Below are 23,909 nucleotides of genomic sequence, written 5' to 3'. Positions count from 1 at the left end.
CACATTAGGGGAAGCAAACAGACGGCGAAGTTGCACGATGTGCACAAACTGGTTGCACATCATGTTATGTTTATTTAAAATTCCTCCGTTTACTAGTTGCCTCAAAAAATAAAGTTTAACCTGGGGCGTGGCTCAGTCCAAGGGTGAGGCTTCGTACCGCGACACGCCCACCTAAAACTTTACACCCGGACTTTGTGTTGTTCCTGAGGCGATAAAGCGCTTTCACGGTTCGCAGGCTTTCAATTCATCACTTTGGTCCTGCAGGTGAGTCATCATATAGAGCGGACAGTCTTGGTGAAGTGTTTAGCAAAACTTTCCAAAGATGGTAAAAAAAAAATGTCGTTTAACTGTTTACTTGCAGGTAAAGAGTACCAAATTCGGGCAGTCCCAGAGACTTTTGGTTCCGCCAGCGAGCCTTTTAAATCAACCGCGTAGTTTCTTGGATTTATTTCCAGTGTGTGTTGGGTTAGCCTCCAATCCTGTAACTACAAATGTCTTCTTTGTTATTGCAGCTGCTTACATCCGCTTATGTTGTGCAATAAACCAAAAAGATTATTGGAGTGATGAGATAAGTCTTGACTTCGGGGTGTTCATAAGAAGTGTAAATATTTACTTCATGGGCTAGACATACATAATTAACAAGAATAGTTGTGCCAGATATTCGATAAAGTAAAATGTGTGCTTCAGTTTCAATTTGTAAAGCCTAAATAGTTTTGATTGTATTAGAAATTTGTCATTTTTCACCCTGTGATAGAGGTTGTAGATCCTAAGAGATCAAAAATCAAATTTAAAATCCAATCAAATTTCAAAAATAATGTATTCGTGATTAGAAGCATTGGAATGGCATAAAACAAACTTCCACGTGCCTATATTACAGATCCCCATTTTTTTTCAAAATTTTGTGTTACTTTGACCCCTCATATCCCATGAGGGGAGGTCGGTTGATATGGCATGTATAACCATTTTTGCTGAAGACGCCTATCAGCTTACTCTTTATCATAAGGGTGTAATTTCCTGTACAACATATGGTCTAAAAATGAGGGTTTTTTTTTGGTCTGAAGGGTCAAAGACAGAGGGGAACTCCATAAAGCTTGACACCTTGCCTGTGCCAGTGGTATGTTATTTTGGGCCCTAGGCCAAGCTTATGAGTGCGACTGTTCGGTAGCTAACGCGTACAGCTGGGTCCTCCGAACCCCCCAAAAAATGAATGACTAATGACACTAATGGTGGTGTCGGCCCTGCATCTTGCATAACTTGACATCAAGACGAGTCGAACCGTATATCATATGCAGACTTTTTTTTCTATCAGTGAGTCATTAGGCACCGGACACAAAAACCTTTATTTAAAAATTCTGCATGTCGAAATCATCCGCCAAGCTAACTTAAGTTGTAAATCAACTCCATGTTTAAAACCAGACATTCAAATGATACGCAAAGTAAGGCGACACTCGCCAGTAAAACTTTAACACCCCATCTGTAATGCTAGATGATGTTGATCTGTGAACTCGACAGCTTATAGTACAGTAGTGTCCACCCCAGGCCCGGTTCTGCCGGTCGTGCAAAGGGTGCAACATAAACGCAGGCTCGGCCCGGGGCTCGTCTTTTCCCGTCGAATGTCGGTAAATAATTTAATTTCAGCATTTTCCAACTTTTCTGTAGCCTTAAGAATATATTTAACCCTGCCAGTCACAGTTGCAACAGGCGAAAGAAGTTTCTGTAAACTAAAAATAATTAAATCTTACTTAAGATCGTTGATGTGCCAAGAGAGGGAGTAATTTAGGTTTTCGAGAAAGATTTGTCAGAAGAAATTAACTTAGATGGCATTATTGACGAACTTGCAAGTAAGAAAGCAAGGAGAGTGCAATTTTAATTTAATATTTTATTTAGTGGAGTAATTATAATACATGTAATTTAATAATAAAACGCTTACTTTTCAAATTGTTTACTATATATGCATATTCATATATTGCTTTCCTATAAATATTTTTCACAGGTGTGATGTGAAGAAATAGACTTTTGCTAAGTTTTGTATTTGCCAGAATATGAAACAACGTCTTTTTCAAGAAAATTAAGTCTATAATCGGCACTCGCTTTATATTCGGAATTTTACTGATGAATTAAGTAAACTTAATTCGTTAAATGCGTAAGTCAAGTTTTGTTCTACCTATGAAGAAATTTTCTAACATTTTTTTTGACATTAAGGAAATTGCGAACATTTTTTATTTTAAATACGCTGGTTTAGAAAACGAGTGAAGGTATTATAGGGTGAGGGGGCAGCTAAAATTAAAAGGCACGGTGGCGGCTTTACCGCTAGAACCATAGACATAGAATTACTAGACGGTGCATGACCAGCAGCATCGTACGTCAACATCGCCGCCATATTGCGAGTGGCACTGCTGTGGAGTGAATTAATGAATGATGTGCTGCTTGGCATTGTACAAACCGCTGTACGCTCCAAACCAGATCCCGGGGGAATACATTTCATAGGTAAGGCTGAACAATTGTTTTGGTTATATTTGGCCATTAGAAAATGCCGTTTTATAATCTTAGCACTCAAGGTCACCTTACAATTAAATTAAACAACATTAATTAAATTAAAACAATAGAATGAAAAATCACAAATCAATAATTAGCAAACAAACAAAGATAACTGGCAGTAACAGTGCAAAATTCACAATTGGTATGCCAGTTTGAAAAGATAAGTTTTGAGGGTAGTTTTAAAATGTGTTATTGAATCGAGCTGACGTATGTGAGAGAGAAGAGACTTCCCGAGTTGAGGAGCACTATAAGAGACGCTCGAGCTCCCATAGCACAGAGTCTGATGTGCGGTACAGAAAGTCGAGCTGCAGATGAGGATCTGAGTGAGCGAGAGGAGTGTCGGTCTGGAGGAGATCAGTGAGGTTGTGGAGAGCTTGAAATGTTAAGGGCCATTTTTAGTTTTGTATTCTGTAGTTAACAGGGAGCCAGTGAAGTTGAGAGAGAATAGGTGTAATATGTTCAGTGGATTTAGAACAGCAGGTTATTATCCTGGCAACAGAATTTTGAATAAATTGTAAGCAATGGACACGTTTTTGTGGGATGACAGATAGAATAGCATTACAATAATCTATACGTGAGGTGACTCGGGCATTAACCAATGCTTTAGTACTGTGTGGCGTAAGAACAGGACAAAGTCTAGAAATATTTCGGAGATGGAAGAAAGTAGTCCGAGAAATGTTACTTATACGGGAGGAATTATTTAATAATACTAATAATGATTATTATTATTATTTAATAATTGTCATTATTAGAGTATAAATGGATATAAATAATTGCATGTAAACAATTTGCCAAAATCTGTTGTGTGTAAATGATTCTGTTTAAAACGTTACTGTTTTTTCATCAGAAAACCCAATTCCACGTCTAGCTGTATTAGTTTGAATGGCACTTTTGCCACTCGCAATATGGCGGACGCGCTGATGTATTGTGGCAACACAGTGAATGTGGCGTCTACCTATATATTTCTGTGTCTAGAAATGGGCCTAGTAGTGTCTTAATTTACATACATGAAGTGGTAATAGGATTTGGTGTTTTGCAGAAGTCATTGTACATGTCTATGACTGTTCAAGTAAAGAGTTTGTTTGGAAAAACTATGTGTCACAGAGTTATTGGAATCAGGAGTGTCAGGAGTGTGGGTTTGGAAAAGACCGTCTGAGTCAAGGAATTGACAAAAGAAAAGACACTTAAAAAAAGAACAAATAAAATAATAAAATAAAGAAGAAATGGAAGGTCTGCAGCCGCCTCCAAAGCTTCAGCTGACTGGTAATGTAGCTGAAAACTGGAGGAGATTCAAACAGCACTTTGAACTCTACTTATCTGCAATTGACGCAGATCGTAAAGCGGAAAAAAATGAAAGCTTTGTTATGTGTACATGTTGTCGGGGATGAAGCACTTGAAATTTCTAATAATTTTGTCTTTGAAGATGGGTACTGTGACAGATGCCCAGCCGGGACGCCCCTTCGTTATATGTTCAGGGAAAGCAGTCATGGACTGTGCAATACCTCCCCCTGGAAGCTAGATGGCCGCACCCCTGGGTTGGAGCGGTGCCTAGGTTTCCTGCAGGGCTCCATGGGAATTGAAGTTGGGTGCAGCCCTGCTGGGTCCTGCAGGTGCCGACAGGGGGTGTTGCAGCTGGGTCTCCTGAGCCCGTATGGGCAGCGTATTCGCCACACCTGGAAGTGCAGCCGGAACTCGGTGATCAACCACCTGGAGCACTTCCAGGTGGACTATAAAGGGGCCCAGCAGCCATCACTCTGGGAGCCAGAGTCAGGAGGAGGAGGACTACGCGTGGAGGAAGTAGTAGAAGAAGAAGAGTGTGCTTTGCTTTGTGTTGGTGTTTTATTTGGTGTGCTTTGGGGCTTAGGGACATGAGGAAGACATGGACCTCAACTGAAGAAAATAAAATCCTTTTTAATGATTTTAACGTGCCTCTGCTGTCAGTGTGTCGGGTCGGGTGCATATGTAGTGCCTTTGTTACAGGGACGAATTGAAACTGAAACCAATTGTGGACAAGTTTGAGGCATACTGTATCTTCTTCTTCTTCTTCTTTCGGCTGCTCCCGTTAGAGGTTGCCACAGCGGATCATCTTCTTCCATATCTTTCTGTCCTCGTCATCTTGTTCTGTTACACCCATCACCTGCATGTCCTCTCAAACCACATCCATAAACCTCTTCTTAGGCCATCCGCTTGTCTGGCACCTCTATCCTTAGTATCCTTCTCCCAATATACCCCTCATCTCTCCCCTGCACATGTCCAAACCAACGCAATCTCACCTCTCTGACTTTGTCTCCCAACAGTACAACTTGAGCAGACCCTCTAATGTCCTCATTTCTAATCCTGTCCATCCTCATCACCCCCAATGCAAATCTTAACATCTTTATCTCTGCCACCTCCAGCTCTGTCTCCTGTGCCACCGTCTCCAGCCCATATAACATAGCTGGTCTCACTACCGTCCTGTAGACCTTCCCTTTCACTCCTGCTAATACTCGTCTGTCACAAATCACTCCTGACACTCTTCTCCACCCATTCCACTCTACCTGCACTCTCTTTTTCAACTCTCTTCCTACTGTATACCTAAATGAAATGTCCTGAAAGACTGATTGAGTCATGTTAAAACAATCTGAAAGAATATGAAAATTCTTGGGTGTTGGCTGTTGTACATAGTTTGAAATAAAGAAATTTAAAATACTGAAAATATGTTGATCCTATGTTTTAAGAAATGACAGTCTTTTGAGTTTATAAAGAAAGAAAGATGTAATGATAGTTGATGTTGATCTGTCAACTCCACAGCTAATAGTAATGTCTTAATTTACATACAGGAATTGGTAATAAGATTTGGTGTTTTGCAGAAGTTACATGTCTACGACTGTTCAAGGAAAGAGTTACTCTTTTCCAAACAACGTGTCGCTGAGTTACAGTATTGGAACCCACAATAAAAACACCCCATCTGAACGTACACCACCCTCCGCTACGTTTACATACGTATTGTCGTCAAGGGGCATTCTGGGAATTGTAGCCTTTGCACTGCATCTTGCATATCTTGACATGAAGACGAGTCGAACAGTAGACTTTTTTTTTTTTTTCTATCAGTGAGTCCTTAGGTGCCAGACACAAAAAAAACTTTATTTGAAATTCTGCATATTTACAAAAAAAAAAAAAAGCGGAAGTGATTTCAAAGAGTTCAGAAAAGTTGCCTCGAAAGCTTGCATACTGTAATCTTTTTAGTTAGCCAATAAAAGTTGTCATTTTGCTTGGCTTTTCTCTACATTCATAATGGCTAACACGGTACAACAACCGAGTACTAAAGAGTTCAGAAGTCATTCTTTCAAGTCAAGTTGGGGAGCATGCACTGGTACAGTACTTTGCTGCACCCACTACACCAGCGTTTCTCAGCCTTTACGTATTTACGACCCAAGTTTTCATAACAGATTTAATCGCGCCCCCCTAAGGTTTTTTTTGAAAGGAGCCCACTAATACCAATTTGTCCTTTTTTAATTAATGATATATCATAGATGCATATTTTATTACACCTACTTAACTTTTATCGACATTTATCTAGTATCAGAATGTAGTTTAAGTTCATTTGTTTTGGTTTCAATGGATGTATTTTTCCTATTTTTTCTTTTTTTCACATCTTTGCGCCCCCCTAGGGTGGCCCACCCCACAGTTTGAGAACCACTGCACTACACAGAGAATCAACTCGGGATCCCGGTTGGTAACCCCCCAGGCAGATACGCAGTCCAGTCCTACATTCTGGAAATGACCCTCTGTCCGCCGCAGCCAGGTGTTACGTGGGCGACCCCTTGGCCTGGTCCAGCCACTCGGGATCTCAACAATGAGGATCCTACAAGCCTCGGGGAAACGCTCCACATGGCTGCAGTGCCGTAACTTGCGCTCCCTCACAATGCAGGTCATATGCCACATTAGGGACTCAATGAGCAACACAAAGTCAAACCAATGGTACCCAAGGATTTTCCGGAGAGACACAATACCAAAGGAGTCCAGTCTTCATCTCAGGTCACTGGATAGCGTCCATGTCTCACAACCATAAAGCAAGACAGGAAGCACCAGGACTCTAAAGACTTGGACCTTCGTCCTTTCAGATATCAGGAGCGCCACACACCCCTGTCCAGCGACCTCATGACCCCCCATGCTCTCCCAATCCGTCTACTGACTTCATAGGAAGAGTCACTGGAGACATAAATATCACTGCCGAGGTAAGTAAACCTCTCGACAAGGTCGACACTCTCTCCACAGACAGACACACTGCTGATGGCCGTGCCCAAGAAAGGCCTGGCTCTTTGGTTTTTATCAGGACTCTTGCAATCCCAGACACTCAGACTCCTTGCTCAGTCTCTCTCTCTCGAGCATCCCGATCAGAGCCTCCATTGACTCCGTGAAGATCAAAGCATCGTCAGCAAAGTCAAGATCCGTGAATCTTTCTTCACCAACAGATTCCTACAAACAAAAATAAAATGACAATAGGAACCAATTTGTAACGATGCTATTCTGGGTGGAACCATAAAGTATGCTTATTTTCTGTCTTGCTTTCATATTTCTTCTTTCAATTTTCAGAAAAAAAGCACTGGAAAAAGGTGCGAGATGAACCAAGAAGGCAATGGTTTTAATCCTCCACGTCAGTCCTTGCCACCATTTTCCAGAGTCATAGTTAGCGGAGGCACTCATGGCAATGAGCTGGCAGGGCTCTACCTGGTGAAGCAGTGGCTCCAGGGTAAAGCTAGAGGTCTCCAAAGACAAACCTTCAGTGCCAAGGCTGTGCTTTCAAACCCGCGAGCCTCTGAAGTGTGCCGGCGGTATGTGGACATCGACCTGAACCGGTGCTTCACGACAGAACGTCTAAAGTAAGTCTGTGTAGTTGAAAAATTTCTGGAATTTGTTTTGATCAAATTTTTGCTGAAAGTTCATAAAGATAGATACAGAATGTAATGAAATTATGAAATCTGAACCGGTTTGAAGATCATGTTAAAAACAGTAATACTGTTCCCATGGTGCCCACCTCTCCAGCCAGTTCCCTACCTAATCCATATCCAGCTCTGAAAATTCATTTACTACAGGAAAGGCCAGAGTAGTCTGCCAAGTAGGGACGTGCAACCTTAGCCAGCGAAGACGCAGTAGTTTACATACGTTAAGGTGGTGACCAAAGGGGAGTCTGCCTCCAAATGAATCATACCAGATCACCCCCATTTATTCAACATGATGACCACAAGATGCACATCCTTGCCCTGTTGCTAAACTTGAATACAAAAACAAAGGACTTTGAGAGAGTGTGGGCTTCGAGGGAGAGTTGTGGGGGGATTGGTGGCTCTGAGGGTAGGGATCTGCACTGGCAAGCGGAAGGTTGCCGGTTTGAATCCCGTAAATGCCAAAAGGGACTCTGCTCTATTGGGCCCTTGAACTGCAATTGCTGAGCTAGATAAATGTCGATAAAAGTTAAGTAGGTATAATAAAATATGCATCTATGATATATCATTAATTAAAAAAGGACAAATTGGTATTAGTGGGCTCCTTTCAAAAAAACCTTAGGGGGGGCGCGATTAAATCTGTTATGAAAGCTCGGGTCGCAAATACGTAAAGGCTGAGAAATGCTGGTGTAGTGGGTGCAGCAAAGTACTGTACCAGTGCATGCTCCCCAACTTGACTTGAAAGAATTACTTCTGAACTCTTTAGTACTCGGTTGTTGTACCGTGTTAGCCATTATGAATGTAGAGTAGTGAGAAAAGTGCTATATAAATGCAAAGAATTATTATTATTGGGGGGGGATTATTGTTTGGGGTTGGTATCTTGTGAATGACTAAGAGCTGCATTGTCCCTAAGACAAATTACCTTTACTGAATTAAGATGAATCACAGATCGATCACGATGGTGTAGCCATACCAACAAAATAGAGCGGCTATGATTCTTTCAGTTAACAAGGACAAAAAAAATGATGACAATGACAGAATGAAAAATGAGATCTATGCAATCAATATTAGAATGAAAATGTTTTCAACTATCAGTCAGTCCTCGCAAATCTGACGTAAGAATCATCTGAACAATGAAACATCAGCTGTGTTTGAGATATGCACCACTTCACGGTCAGTCAGTCATTGTCCAACCCGCTGTATCCTAACACAGGGTCTGCTGGAGCCAATCCCAGCCAGCACAAGGCACAAGGCAGGAACCGCAGCTACTTCATGGTGCCCTCCGTAATGTTTAGGACTAAGACACATTTTTTCCTTAATTTACTGCTCAGCTCCACATTTTTAAATTACATTTTAAACAGTTCAGACATCGTGATTAAAGTGCACATTGCAGACTTTCTTTGAAGGGGATTTGCAGATATTTCTGTCGCACAACTCTTTGTCTACATGATCCCCCCCATTACATGGGACTATGTTTGGGATACAAACAGCAAAGGCAGGTCTGTTAAAGTCGTCATATTTAGGACTTATCCCAGCATGCAATGACTGTTTGAAGTCTCCGATTCACAGACATCACCAGGTGCTGAGGGTCCTCTCTGGTAATGAAGCCTCTAATGCTGCCATCTTCAGCTCCTGCTTGCTCCGGGGGAGTTGTCCCCTTAAGTCTTCTCTTCAGCATATGAAAGGCCTGCTCAAATGGACTTAAACCGGGTGACTGGCTTGACTTGGCCACTGAAGAATTTTCAGTTTTGATAAACTCCTGTGTTGGCTCAGCAGTGTGTTTGTTTGGCTCATAATCTTGTCGTAGGATGAAGCGTTGTTCAATGAGTTTGGAGGCCTTTAATGGAATTTGAGCAGATCAGATGTTTCTACACACCGAGTGATTTCCATCAGCAGTTCCATCATCACTGAAGTGTGCCAGGATCTGTCTTGACAGCATCATAGGCCCCCCGGGCAAAGCAGAGCACTGGAGTCCCTGTTTTGATAGCAAAACAGAAACATACATAGGCATCAGAAAAAAACATGGGCCCCTATGCTCGTGGGGCCACCTGGGTAACTTTGCCCATTGTGCCCATGCGTTAAGACGGCCCTGATGGCAGCCATACATGCAATAACACCTCCACCACCATGTTTAACAGATGAGGTGGTCTGCTTTGGATCTCAGGTAGTTAGTTCCTTTTGGTCTCCACACTTTGTTCTTGTCATCACTCTAACGAGGTTCATCTTGGTCTTGTCCGTTCACAAGTCCTTTTCCAGAATTCTGCAGGTTCTTTCCAAGTCCTTTTTTCACAAATTATAATCTGGCGATTCTGTTTTTGTGGCTGACTATTGGTTTGAAGTGACTGGCAAGTTAAGAGAAGTTCAGGGAGGGGGTTTTATGTAAAATGACCTTCTGAAACCAAAAAAAAACTTATGAGCCGCTCCTCCTTGGAGAGCCAAAGCCGACCAACTCCTTCTGTTTGTGAGCCTGAGAGCTGAGATCCAGTCTGGCAAGCTAAGCACTGATTCCTGTCTGCTTGGGAGCGGCCATAACTTCAAGAAGGGAATTTGAGCAGCTAAACCCTCAGGTCAGAATGAGTGATGCCTTTTCCCTGTGAAGTGTCAAAAGAGAGCAGAAGGTAAGCCGAGGAAGCAGCCGCACAGCACAGCCCTGAGAAGGAGTGCACGCCAATGCATGAAGAAAACCTACACTTGAGCCCGGAGCAACAGCTCTTCACAACATCTGACATCATCAGCCATAAAGACTTCATATCGTAAAACTGTTTATCTGTGCCAAGATTAAGTAGAACTCTAAATAACCAGTAAACAGCCAGCCCACGTGTTATATGTTAGTCTGTCTTGTCTGTCTGTGTCCAGTTTTCTATGTCAACATACATATGTGGTTATGATTCTTGTGTTTATTAGTAAATTGTTTTATTCTGTTTCTTTAAATGAGTGTGCTTCTGTTGCCTTGATATAAGTCTAAAGACTGGAGACCCCCAACCGTAACAGAGAGAGCTAAGGAAAAATATCCATTCATTATCCAACCGACTATATCCTAACTACAGGGTCACGGGGGTCTGCTGGAGCCAATCCCGGCCAACACAGAGCACAAGGCAGGAAACAAACCCCGGGCAGGGTGCCAGCTCACCACAGGGCACACACACACCCCAAGCACACACTAGGGACAATTTAGGATCGACAATGCAGCTAACCTGCATGTCTTTGGACTGTGGGAGGAAACCCGGGCAGACACGGGGAGAACATGCAATATCCACGCGGGGAGGACCCGTGTCTCCTAACTGTGAGGCAGCATTGCTTCCCACTGTGACACCGTGCCACCCAAGGAAAAATATATATCCATCCATCCATTATCCAACCTGATATATCCTAACTACAGGGTCACGCAGATAAAAAAAAAATATATACATATATATATTGTCACAAAAGCCACGATGAGACATAGCAAGGTTTGGGGCAGCCATCCGTATAATTTGTTTTCCTGGCTGCAAATTGTCTTTTAAATGATAGCATTGCTGTGCACAAAACCGAGTCCAATACAGAACTGAGGGAATAGGGAAAAAGTGGAGGTTTTTAAAGGGGAAGACAGGAAGTGAGATCATAGGGGTCGGGCTCATTGATTTCTTCAGCCATTGGTTCGAACCCGGATGTGACATCACAGGGACCAGAGCCGGCAAGGTCTCCTTCTATAGGCTCGCTCCCGGAAGTGACATCAGGAGAGTTAGGCGGAATCTCCCGAGAATGGTCTGCAGGCAAGGGAGAAAAAGAGTCCGTGCACTCTGCCACATCCCGGTATGTCTCAGAACTGCCCTTACCCAAGCCCTTTAGCTGCCTCCCTTGCGCATGTGTGTGACAAGATATATTATATATACTTTTTAGACATGCACTTTGGAGTTGTTCTCCAGTTTAAAAAAAACACGTTTATATTAAGTAAAAAGTGTACTAAAAAGTAAAAAAGTCTCATACATCACTCGCAAAATAAAAGCCTGGGCGCTTTTCATCAATCAATAAAATCTTAGCAAAAGCGCCCATGCTTTTATTTTACAAGTGATGTATGAGAGACTTATTTTTTACTTTTTAGTACACTTTTTACTTAATATAAGTGTTGTTTTTAAAAAGTATTTTTTATATATAGTGTGAAAGCTGGCCCGGACACACACAGACGGACATCTTAAGTTCACCCAACACACCGTTTATTTACAATATTTACAAGTTTGTAGTGCATCAACCCCAGTGCCTCTTGCACCGACTCCCCCAAAGTCCAGGGCTCACAGTCTCTGTGCCTTCTCTTCTTGGCCGCCTCCAGTCCTCTCCCCAGCTCTGTCTCGCTACCTCCCGACATCCACCAATGACTGGAGGGAGGGTCATTGAGGGTCATTGACAGATGGGTTCCAGCTGCTTCCCGGCACTTAACGTTGGCCACACCCCTGTGTGGCAGAAGTGCCGGCTGCGCACCTGGAAGCCGTCCGGGTGTCCCCTGTCGTCTTTCCCACACCAGGAAGTGCCGGGCTCCCGGGATAAATATGCACTGGGGCGCCGCCTGGCGGTGGCCACAGGACCCTACAGGGCTGGGCTTCCAAGCCCTCTACCTGCGGCCCCCAACATAACCAGGACGGACGCCCCCTCGCGGTCTGGAGGAGACAGAAGCCCTCCGAGCCCGGCCGGGGACCACAACAGTCATATGAAAAGGTTTGGGAACCCTTCTCAGCCTGCATAATAATTGACTCTCCTTTCAACAAAAAAAGATAACAGTGGTATGTCTTTCATTTTTTAGGAACATCTGAGTACTGGGGTGTTTTCCGAACAAAGATTTTTAATGAAGCGGTATTCAGTTGTATGACATTAAATCAAATGTGGGTCCCCTTGTCATTTTGCTGATTTGAATGCCTGTCACTGCTCAATGCTGATTACTTGCAACACCAAATTGGTTGGATGAGCTCGTTACGCCTTGAACTTCATTGACAGGAGTGTCCAATCATGAGTGGTAAAAGGTATTTAAGGTGGTCAATTGCAAGTTGTGCTTTCTTCCCTTTGACTCTCCTCTGAAGAGTGACAGACAGCATGGGATCCTCAAAGCAACTCTCAAAACATCTGAAAACAAAGATTGTTCAGCCTCATGGTTTAGGGGAAGGCTACAAAAAGCAACCTCTGAGGATTAAACTGTCAGTTTCAACTGTAAGGAATGGAATCAGGAGATGAAAGGCCACAGGCACAGTTGATGTTAAACCCAGCAGGTCTGGCAGGCCAAGAAAAATACAGGAGCGACATATGAAGAGGATTGTGAGAATGGTGACAGACAACCCACAGATCACCTCCAAAGACCTGCAAGAACATCTCGCTGCAGATGGTGTATCTGAAAATCATTTTACAATTCAAGCACAATTTGCACAAAGAACATCTGTATGGCAGGGTGATGAGAAAGAAGCCCTTTCTGCACTCACGACACAAACAGAGTCGCTTGTTGTATCAAATGCTCATTTAGACAAGCCAGATTCATTTTGGAACAAAGTGCTTTGGACTGATGAGACAAAAATTGAGTTACTTGGTCATAACAAAAAGTGCTTTGCATGGCGGAAGAAGAACACTGCATTCCAAGAAAAACACCTGCTACCTCCTGTCAAATGTGGTGGAGGTTCCATCATGGTGTGGGGCTGTGTGGCCAGTTCAGGGACTGGGGCCTTTGTTAAAGTTGAGGGTCAGATGAATTCAACCCAATATCAACAGATTCTTCAGGATAATGTTCAAGCATCAGTCACAAAGTTGAAGTTACGCAGGGGTTGGATATTCCCATAAGACAATGACCCAAATCACAGTTCGAAATCTACAAAGGCATTCATGCAGAGGGAGAAGTACAATGTTCTGGAATGGCTGCCATAGTCCCCTGACTTGAATATCATCGAAAATCTATGGGATGATTTGAAGCAGGCTGTTCATGCTCGGCAGCCATCAAATTTCACCGAACTGGAGAGGTTTTGTATGAAAGAATGGTCAACAATACCTCCATCCAGAATCCAGACAATCATCAAAGGCTATAGGAGGCGTCTAGAGGCTGTCATATTAGCAAAAGGAGGCTCAACTAAGTATTGATGTCATATCTCTGTTGGGGTGCCCAAATTTATAAACCTGTTTAATTTTGTTATGATGCATATTGCATATTTTCTGTTAATCCAATAAACTTAATGTCACTGCTGAAATCCTACTGTCTCCATAAGGCATGTCCTTGATTAAAAGGAAGTTGCTACTTTGAAAGCTCAGCCAATGATAAACAAAAATCCAAAGAATTAAGAGGGGTTCCCAAACTTTCTCATATGACTGTATATATTTTTTGCAGTGATTATCCAACAAAGACTATGGCCCTTCCAAAGGTTGATTTTAATTACCAGAGAGATATAAAGGACTCGCAAGTAGGACCTCGTTATGTTTAATTATGACCGTCACCTCTGTGTCATTTGTGGTTCATTTGTCATTTGTGTAAAGCTGCAGCTTCCAAAGCACAGAAGTTTAAATACTTGCTGTTTTTCTTCTTCAGTTAAACATCTACAGAAAATGGTTTATTTGGACTGTGAAATGTATTATTACAGCATAAGAGTTCACATTCAAAATACTCATTGAATAAACACGTGGACAAATCTTTTGTCATGCAGAAAATGACGATGACGTTCAAGGGGATTGAATACTTTTGCACGCCACTGTAATTTATAATGTAGACAGTCTGCAGTTGAAAACCAGGACATCACCTTAACAGAAAGCAAACTCCATTGAGATTGTGTCTTCTGTCATCTTCTTCTTCCACCTGTGGTTTAAATGAAATGGTGCTGCGTATTTTCAACATGCACAACACAAGCGGCTTTATCATAATCTCTGACATCTGCCTGTCTGTGCGATTGTTATGGCCGGTTGAAAGTGGCAAGCCTGTTCAAGCTTTGTTTGAACCTAAGTGCCACTGTCTCTTTCTGTTTTTGTCACGTAGCTCCCCCGATGCAGATGATATGCCATACGAGATTCACCGAGCCAAAGAGCTCAATGTTTTGTTGGGGCCGAAAGGCAGTGAACAAGCTGTAGACTTCATTTGCGACCTTCACAACACGACGTCCAACATGGGTGTCAGCGTCCTTGTCTACCAAGACTGCCATTGCTTCAATCTTCACATGTTTAAATACATCCAGGTAAAAAGTAAATAAGTAAATGCTGCTTTTGTCAGTCTAAAGTCAGGGCATTGAATGATCAGGCATTCTCTTTGTATTTATTTTGTCTTCAGAGCCACATGAAAAGTGCTCCTGTGTATTGTGGGATATTCAACACGCCCAAGGATCAAGCGTACTCAGTAGACAGTGCCGCAAAGCATGGAATCGGTCTGTACCATCTTGTTTTATTTTAGACTTGTTGTTGTATAATGATGATTTTTGTTTAATGGTACTGGCTGATTGGCATTGCCACGTCCTGCACAGATTCACTGCTCATGTTTTCCAAATTTATCTCCCTACACCTGAACCATTACTTTCCCTAGTATAATCATCGTATCTTTACACAAGTTTTCCTTAACAATATGAGTCTACCTGCTCAACAGGACTAGAGGTTGGACCGCAGCCCCATGGCGTGCTTCGAGCTGACATTCTGTCTCACATGGCAGAAGCACTTAAATTGGTATTGGACTTCATTGATCTCTATAATCAAGGTGAGGAACTCTCGTGTTGTCTCGTACGTATGATGCAGTCCGCCGAGCGCAGCTTCTGGCACTTTCTCCTCACTGGAACTTGCGAGGAACTTCTTTCCACTGTTTTCTTAATGTTATCCCTTCTGTATGCTGATTTAAACTTAAGCTGCACATTCTGTTTCTCTCTTTTCTGTGGAATATCACTAATAATAATCTCAATAAGTTCTTCCTGGTGTAAGAGACTCGGCTGGGATGCCCAAATAGTGGAAGGAATAGGGGGAGGCAGCCTCTTTGGTGCACTGCTTCGCCAAGAACTCTGGATGGCAGCTCCCTTGGATTACAGTGGTGCCCCACTGTGGGACTTGGAGATCTTTATCTTAGCCTTGTTGGGTACTCTGGGTGCCACCAAGGGGTACTGTGAAAATAGAGCAGCCAGGTGGCATGGGGTTTCTGCCTAACCCGGAACAGAAGCACTTCTGGGTTGGGCAGAAACCCCATGCCACATGACTCCTCCATTTTTACAGTACCCCCTGGCGGCACCCACAGTACCCAACAGGAGTGAGATGATGAACTCCAAGTCCCACGGTGCCCTGTGGGAATCCAGGAGGCTGCCGGCCATTTCTTACACTGGTCACCAGCTCCTCTCAAACTTCTTTCTTCATTGTCTCTGATTTGGGTGTTGGTCAGCACTGACTTTCCATGATTGTGTCACAGTATGAACAAAATGATACAGAACTTCAGTAAACTGATTCATACCTCTAAGGGTACTATCAGTATAGTGGTCTCTGCTCAATTACAGAGCCCTCCATTGTGTTTGGGACAAAGACACTTTTTTCCTTGATTGCCCCATCTGCTCCACAGTTTAAAATTACAAATCAAACCATTCAGACATCGTGATTAAAGTGTGCATTGGAGGCTTTCATTCAAGGAGATCTGCTGACATTTTAGTGACATAACACTTTTCATACACGTCCCCCCCGATTTCAGGACGCCATGACCCAGCAATGGCAGGTCTATTAAAGCCGTTGTCATATTTAGGACTTTGTCTCGTATCCCTCACATGCAATGACTGCTTGAAGTCTGCCATTCACATACATCGGCAGGTGCTGAGGTTCTCCTCTGGTGATGAAGTTTCTAATGCAGCCATCTTCAGCTACTGCTTGTTTTGGTGGGCTTCTCCCCTTACGTTTTCTCTTCAGCATATGGAAGGCCTGCTCAATTGAACTGAAAGCAGGTGACTGGCTTGCTCATTCCAGAATGTTCCATCTTTTACCTTTGATAAACTCCAGTGTGGCCTCAGAAGTGTGTTTGGCTCATCATCTTGTCGTAGGATGAAGTGCCGTCCAGTGAGTTTGGGGGTCTTTACTGGAACTTGAGCAGATCAGATGTTTCTCCACACTTCAGAATTCATTGTGCCGTCAGCAATTCTGTCATCAATGAAGAGAAGTGTGCCAGGACCTGTGTCACCCATACACCCCCAGCACCACCTTGTTAAAGAGATGAGGTGGTCTGCTTTGGATTTCGAGCAGTTCCTTGTCATCTCCACACTTTACTCTTGTCATCACTCTGATGAGGTTCATCTTTATCTCGTCTTTCCACAAGACTTTTACCCAGAATTCTGCAGGCTGTTTGAAGTCCTTTGTTATAAACTGTAATCTGGCCATCCTGTTTTTGAGGTGTTCATCTAGCAGTGTGTCTTCTGTCTTTCTGTTCATGAAGTCTTCTGCTGATAGTCATCTCTGACATGCACACATCGGCCCCCTGAAGACTGTTTCTAATCTGTCAGACAGACATTGGGGGCTTTCTCTTTACCACAGTGAGAATTCTTCTGTCCTCAGCAGTGTTGGTCTTCCTTGGTTTACCAGTCCCTTTGTGATTACTGAGCCCACCATTGTGTTCTTTCTTCATGATATTCCAGACACTTGATTTGGTCATCCTAAGGTTTTATTGATGTCTCTAATGGTTTAATTCTTGTTACTCTGCCTCATAATGGCAATTACAGACCCCAAAGGGGAGAAGCAAGCTGAGGTATCTTATATAGCCATGAAACCCACCTGAGAAATCACAAACACCTGTGACACCAGTTGGCCTGAACATTATGGTGGCCTAAAATGGGAGGACTCTGTAGAAAAAGTGTTGTGTGACCAAAATGTATGGAAATCCCCTGAAATGAAAGTCTGAAGTGTGCACTTTAATCACGATGTCTGAATTGTTTGATTTGTAATTTTAAACTGTGGAGCAGAGGGGGAAATTAAGGAAAAATGGGTCTTTGTCCCCAGCATTATGGAGGGCACTGTAAGTTTGACTCTACTCAAGCTGTCTTCCTCTTGGCAGGTACGGAGTTCCCTTCATGCGAGGTTGAGGTTTATGTAAAGGATAAGGATTTTGATTTCCCGAAGGACCCAGTTACAGGAGAACTCACGGCTACCATTCACCCAGAAAGACAGGTGAGAGTGATACCCTTTAAAAATATATATCTTGCTTTTTAAAAATGCAAAACCTACTGAGAATGTCATGCAGGCATGCAGAGGGCAAGATGGCACAGTGGTTAGCACTGCTTCCTCACCATACAAGGCACTCCGTTGTGGAATTGACATTTTATCTTGTGTTTTTTTTTTTTCTTGGCACTCTGATTTCCTGTAAATTTCAAACCTTTGTACTTATTTATTTATTTATTTATTTATTTATTTATTTATTTATTTATATTTATTTAGTTATTTTTTAACTGTGAATTGGCCTGGTATGGATGGCTGCTGTTTCTGTTGATAGTCCAGTTTCCCGTAAATGATTATTTCCCAGACTCGCACTCACTCTAGTGCTTCATGATCCTGTAAGTGAGAATGTGGGTGATGAAAATGGTAGGTCACAAGCAATACGATCCCCTTCTGAAACCCATAAAATGGCTTTTTTTATAATACAGAAAAGAAGTGGCATTGCTTGTTAGAATAGATGATGGTTGTCTGTCTGTTTTGCAACAATAACACTTAAGTATAGTATATTCAGACTGTTCTGGAGTGTACTGTTTATTGGATATCTGCATTCCTTGAATCTCAGTTGTGGACACCAGGGGGCGCTCCAGCTCTCCAAACACCCAACACAAACAGGCACGGACACAAGTTAAAAGGCACAAAGAGTCTTTTACTGTGGGAAACTCTTTGAGTGAAGCGTTTCCCACCACAGCCACAAGTACAATAAGCACAGCAGCACACAAAAACACCTTTCTCCCTTCTCTCTCTCTCTCAGTCCCTCTTCCACTGCATCCTCCATTCCACATTGTCCACCTTCCTCCTGACTTTGGCTCCTTGATGTGAGGAAGGCAGCTCTTTTGTTCTAACGCTTCCGGTGACATGAAGCTGCAGCTCTGAAGCACTGCCCAGTGAGGTTGGAGCCGATTGAGGAGATGATGCCCTGAGCAAACTCCTCAGCAGAGAGACATTTGGGTGCCAGGACTCAAATTGGCTTAGGGGAGAGGTGAGTTGAGTGAGGGTTGGAGAAAGTGAGGGAGAGCACCTGCTATGTCGCAACAGGCACCCTCGCTGTTAGAAGCCCCCAATTAATCATAAGTTTGTGTTCTGCTGCTGTTGCTCCTGCTGCTTTTTCATGGTGGATGAGCAGCTGAAGTGGGCAGCAACACCCTGAGTGAACTCCTCTGCGGAGACAAATCGTAAAACTTGCTGAGTGGGGTAATCCACCATCTCAAGGCCTCATGTTTGTGTTCCGCTGCTGCGGTGTCAAGGAGAATGAGCAGTTCAGAGGGCAGCATGACCTTGAGTGAATTTGACTGCGGAGACAAATTGTTAAGTTTTATCGGAGAAAGATGGGTTTATGAGTTGTCAGAATGACACGGAAATGTGCACCGTGGAAGCCTATGTGGTCTTCTGCTGTGGTAGCCCATCTACCTCAAGGTTCGACATGTTGTGCATTGTGTTATGCTTTTCTGATCATCACACTTATGTATAATTATGTACAATAATTTATATACCTCAGTAAGAAAGAAAAGAGTTTTCAAAAAATTTTTGTTTCATTTTTCTGTATAGTCCCCTGAGAGCTCCATATTGGCAGGTCTTATGCTAATGTCGTATTTGCAAATATTCTCAAAATATGGGGAAGACTTTACTTGGTTTTGCATTATTCAAAGTTAACAGACCAATGTAACTAAAGTTGGCATCATTTAAATTCTAAACGTATGGGTTCTCGCATGGCCCCAGTTCCGTCACCCTTGCCAAGTCCTGTAGTCTGTAAACCGGACCTTGGCATGTGAGAAGCTTGACGGTGCTTCTAAAGAGAGGGTTAGAAGAATAACTCAAGTAGGCCAAACATTTACAGCTTTTATATGTGCAATACTCTCAAGATACAGAATAATTAAAAAGAGTCAAAGGTGAGGGGAATAACTCCTGCATCACCATTTGAAAAGGGTGTGGGTGTCTATTTGGAGGCAAAGGTGGGATGAGGATATTGCATAATACGAGTGTAAGAGAGACATTAGAGGGAAAGGAGTTAAGCGGGAGTGATTTAAAATGTTCATCTGTTTATTATTTATATGTCAGTGTAATGAACTGGCATCCTGTGCAATGTTTCCTTCCTTGCTTCCAATGCCTCCAAGATGGCTCTAGTTCCCCAGAACCCTGCACTGGATTAGGTGGGCTCCAGGATGAGATGAAATAAGATTATTAAGGAATACTCAACCCAAAAATGATCATTTCTGTATGGGTAGTGATGGCTGAGTAAAATGATTTAATGTCATGTTGTAGTGAAATATGAAGTTGCAAACAGCATGGGGCACACGCTCTCTGGGATTGCAGCTTTTACTAAACAAAAGTGTGTGTGTGCATTTTAAATATATATATATATATATACCTGTATATCCATACTAATAAAAGGCAAAGCCCTCACTCACTCACTCACTCACTAATTCTCCAACTTCCCGTGTAGGTAGAAGGCTGAAATTTTGCAGGCTCATTCCTTACAGCTTACTGACAAAAGTTAAGCAGGTTTCATTTCGAAATTTTACGCGTAACAGTCATAACGGTCGACAAAGTCCGCCAGGTTGAACTTTCTTATTTATGGCCCCATCTTCACGAAATTTGGTAGGCGGCTTCCCTGCGCTAACCAAAACCGAAGTACATACTTATTTCGGTGGTATGACGCCACTGTCGGCCACCATATTGAACTTTCCAATGGTCTTTGTTACTGACGGGCCTATCTTCAAGAAATTTGGTACGCGGGTTCCCAACGCTAACTGAATCCTACTTACGTACATATATACGTCCATAGCCTGCAGCTCAGTCGCCGTATGAGGCCCGGTTGGGTCCCCCATCCCCACACCTCCCACGTTGTTGGCTGCCTTCCTATATAAGGCCGTCCGTCGCTCCGGTCTCTACATTCCCTTACTTGCTTCGCCACGGTATTCACGCCTCCATGCTGATAACTGCAGCCTTTTTATTTAATCCACGGCTTCTCCGCTGTTTTATTGTTCGTTTATTACGATTATAGTTATTGTGTAGGTATTTTAGACTTACATTACATTGTTCAGATACCCATTTCCTTTATCGTTCCAACCGTACACCCATTAACATGTCTATCGAGGTGATCACCATCGATTAAAGAACTGTCACTTACCAAGTTGTTTCCATGCCTGGAGATGGCACCTACCTTTTCCATTCTCTGTGTTACATATTGCATGGCCATATCAGGCTCACTCTTAATATCCGGAGAAACATTGTGTCTTATGTATTGAATGACTGGGACAGGTTCAAGGTGTGGACTGATGACGGTACAGGAGATAATTAGACTACACAGAAGCACTAGAAGAGTGAAATGCTTAAGCCCTTCACCTATGGATCTGCATGTGAGTTGATGGCTGCCGCTGAATTGTTCGGTTGTCGCTTTCAAGTGTACCGAAATGGCCAAATATTTTATACCTTTGGACAACCGCCAATGCCTCTTAAACATCTTAGATTCACAGGTGACGATTTCAGTAGTGGACACTTTGATGTTTATGAATGTTTAAAGCTCTGTACCCGTGGTCCCCATAGCCACCACGTGGTCTGGGGGAGGCTTAAGCCCTTTTCCGGTCCTCCTGGGTGTCACGGCTGGGTTGCCCCGCAGCCGCCTGTGACAATATATATATATATATATATATATATATATATATATATACATATATATACAGTGGAACCTCGGTTTATGAGTAACTTGGTTCACGAGTGTTTTGCAAGACAAGCAAATTTTTTTAATAAATTTTGACTTGATAAACGAGAGATGTCTTGCAATACGAGTAGTATGGATGCACTTTGTCTGCTGAGCATCATGTGATCACAACTGAGCTGATTGTTCTTCTCTCTTGTGTGCGTCTCTCTCTCTCTCTCTCTCTCTCTCTCTCTCTCTCTCTCTCTCTCTCTCTCTCTCTCTCTCTCCTCTTGAGGGCAATCGTCTCCTATTCTCCGTCTGAGTCTGCGTGCCTCACTCATATAGTCAACAGCCGTACAAGCGTATACTGTTTACTACAGCATTGTGACTGTGTGTGTGCGTGCGCGCGCTGTGAAGTGCGAGTCCCCATCTTGCGGCCCAAAACACGAAACTGAGTCTCAGTACTTTAACAACACCAGCTTTATTCAGCTTGAAATAGCAACAGCGCTGTTATTTACTGTAGAGGGATCTTTATAATGTTCCTTGTATCACCCATTGACGGCAGGCGCTTATAGCATGTCTGCGATCTTTTTGGATGCGCTTATACGGCGAACTGCTACAGCGCTGGGAGACTGCGACTGCTTTGGGACGCTCTTCTGCGTGTCGTCCCGTTGGGTGGAATCCCACATGAGTTTAGAAACTCACTCACACCAGCCATGATTCTTTTTAAAGGTAAAGTGCAGGTTCATTTGTTTTATGTATTTTTACTTTATATTTTGTATTAATCATTTTTATATGAATAGGGTTGTGGAACAAATCATCTGAGTTTCCACTGTTTCTTATGGAGAAATTCACTTTGATATACGAGTGCTTTGGATTGCGAGCACATTTCCGGAACGAATTATGCTCGCAAACCGAGGTTTCACTGTATGTATGTATATATATATATATATATTGGTAACTGGAAAGTCACTGCCAGAAGGGATCTTACTATTGGACCGTTGAGGAGGGCCTGTAATCTGAAAATTGCTCTAGAAGAGCTGTACAATGGCTAACCCTGCTCTCTGAACACCAAAGCTCGTGCAAAAAGACAGTTTCCTCTCCGGGATTAATAAAGTATACGAAGACAAATAAAACAAAACATGAATATCCCCTGTAGTTGCTGGTAAGTAAGGCAGGATCAAGCACTGGTTGAAGAGAAAACTTAAGGGGACAAGCCCACCGAAATGAGCAGGAGCTGAAGATGGCAGCATTAGAGTCTTCATCAGCAGAGAAGATCCTCAGCACCTGGTGATGTCAATGAATCGCAGACGTCAAGCAGTCATCACATGCGATGGATACGCGACAAAGAACTAAATATGACAACGGCTTTAATAGCCCTGCCATTGCTGTGTCCCAAACATCAGGGTGCCCCAAAACGAGAGAACACGTGGAAAAAGTGGCGTGTGACCGAAACCTCTGCAAATCCACTTCAATGAAAGTCGGAAGTGTGAACTTTAATCACGATGTCTGAATTGTTTGATTTGTAATTTTAAACTGTGGCGCAGAGGGGGATATCAAGGACAAATGTGTCTTTGTCCCATACATCATGGAGGGCTCTGTAAATCTTCTTCTTCTTCTGTTCGGAGTTGCCAGAGCAGATCACCTTCTTCCATCTCTTCCTGTCCTCTACATCTTGCTCTGTCACACTCACCACCTGCATGTCCTCTCTCAGCACATCCATAAACCTTCTCTTAGGCCTTCCTCTTTTCCTCTTCCCTGGCAGCTCTATCCTTAGCATCCTTCTCCCAATACTCCAAGCATCTCTCCTCTACACATGTCCAAAAATGCTGGGCCAAAAGCCTCTCTCATACCGCCATTTAATTCTAAGCGCTGTAGCAAGTCAAACACCCAAGTGAGATTCGAAAGGATCTGTGAGTTGCGTGTCATGAGTGTGGCCCACCACATGAAGGCAGTAGCAAGCGGGCTAGAACAAAAATCAAAGGGGGAAACGCAGTTCTGACCGTTTTCTACCATTTTTTTTAGGATCAAGACTTTCAAGTCATGAACCCTGGGGACCCTTTGTTCCAAACCTTTGACGGCAAAACCGTGAACTACTCAGGGAGCCAACCCACCTACCCTTTCTTCATCAACGAAGCAGCCTATTATGAGAAGAACGTGGCCTTCTCCTCATCCAACAAAGTTTCAATTCGAATTCCGGCTCTTCGCCTTCAGGCATCCGCAGGAGGGGCCAACAGAATCTCTTAGGTCTGCTGCCTATGGACACATCCTGGAAGCCATCTTTAATCATTTTAATCACTCCATCCTTTTTTTTTATTTTTTCCAAAAATTGTAATGAATATAAACAGTCAATTCACTATGAATAGAATTATGAAGCTCTTGTGATTCACAAACTTTCCGGTAGATGGCCAAGTGGTTACGCTACTAAGTCCGAGTCTGCCACATGTTAGCCTGCGTCACTATTTGTCCCCAGAGGGTCACTTCATCTGCCAGTGTTCTGAATTTAAAAGTACTTGATTTTGTGTTAAACGTCCTGTAATGTGCATCACCACAAAGGATATTTTAAAAATATAAAGATGGATTGATTTTAAGGTTATTTCAGTGTTTTATTTCTGGAAAAATACATTTATGAATGACTGGCTACTCAGCTTGGCAGCGAGATCAGG

At 43.0% G+C, this 23,909-nt stretch overlaps 1 protein-coding gene across 1 annotated transcript; it reads left to right on the top strand.

Annotated features, from left to right (window-relative positions):
* Positions 1–14: 14 nt before the first annotated feature.
* Positions 15–23,839, top strand: LOC120538191 (N-acyl-aromatic-L-amino acid amidohydrolase (carboxylate-forming) B-like). The gene is made up of 7 exons (XM_039767644.1): positions 15–264; positions 7,114–7,400; positions 14,431–14,626; positions 14,719–14,812; positions 15,028–15,135; positions 17,449–17,561; positions 23,269–23,839. Exons 2-7 carry the CDS (start codon positions 7,141–7,143, stop codon positions 23,488–23,490), a joined length of 993 nt encoding a protein of 330 aa, XP_039623578.1. The 5' UTR covers positions 15–264; positions 7,114–7,140; the 3' UTR covers positions 23,491–23,839.
* The last annotated feature ends 70 nt before the right edge of the window (positions 23,840–23,909 follow it).

The sequence above is a fragment of the Polypterus senegalus genome, chromosome 10 (genome assembly GCF_016835505.1).
Source record: "Polypterus senegalus isolate Bchr_013 chromosome 10, ASM1683550v1, whole genome shotgun sequence".
NCBI lineage: Eukaryota > Metazoa > Chordata > Cladistia > Polypteriformes > Polypteridae > Polypterus > Polypterus senegalus.
Note: the sequence above shows the minus strand (reverse complement) of the source record. Positions and strands in the feature narration are given on the sequence as shown.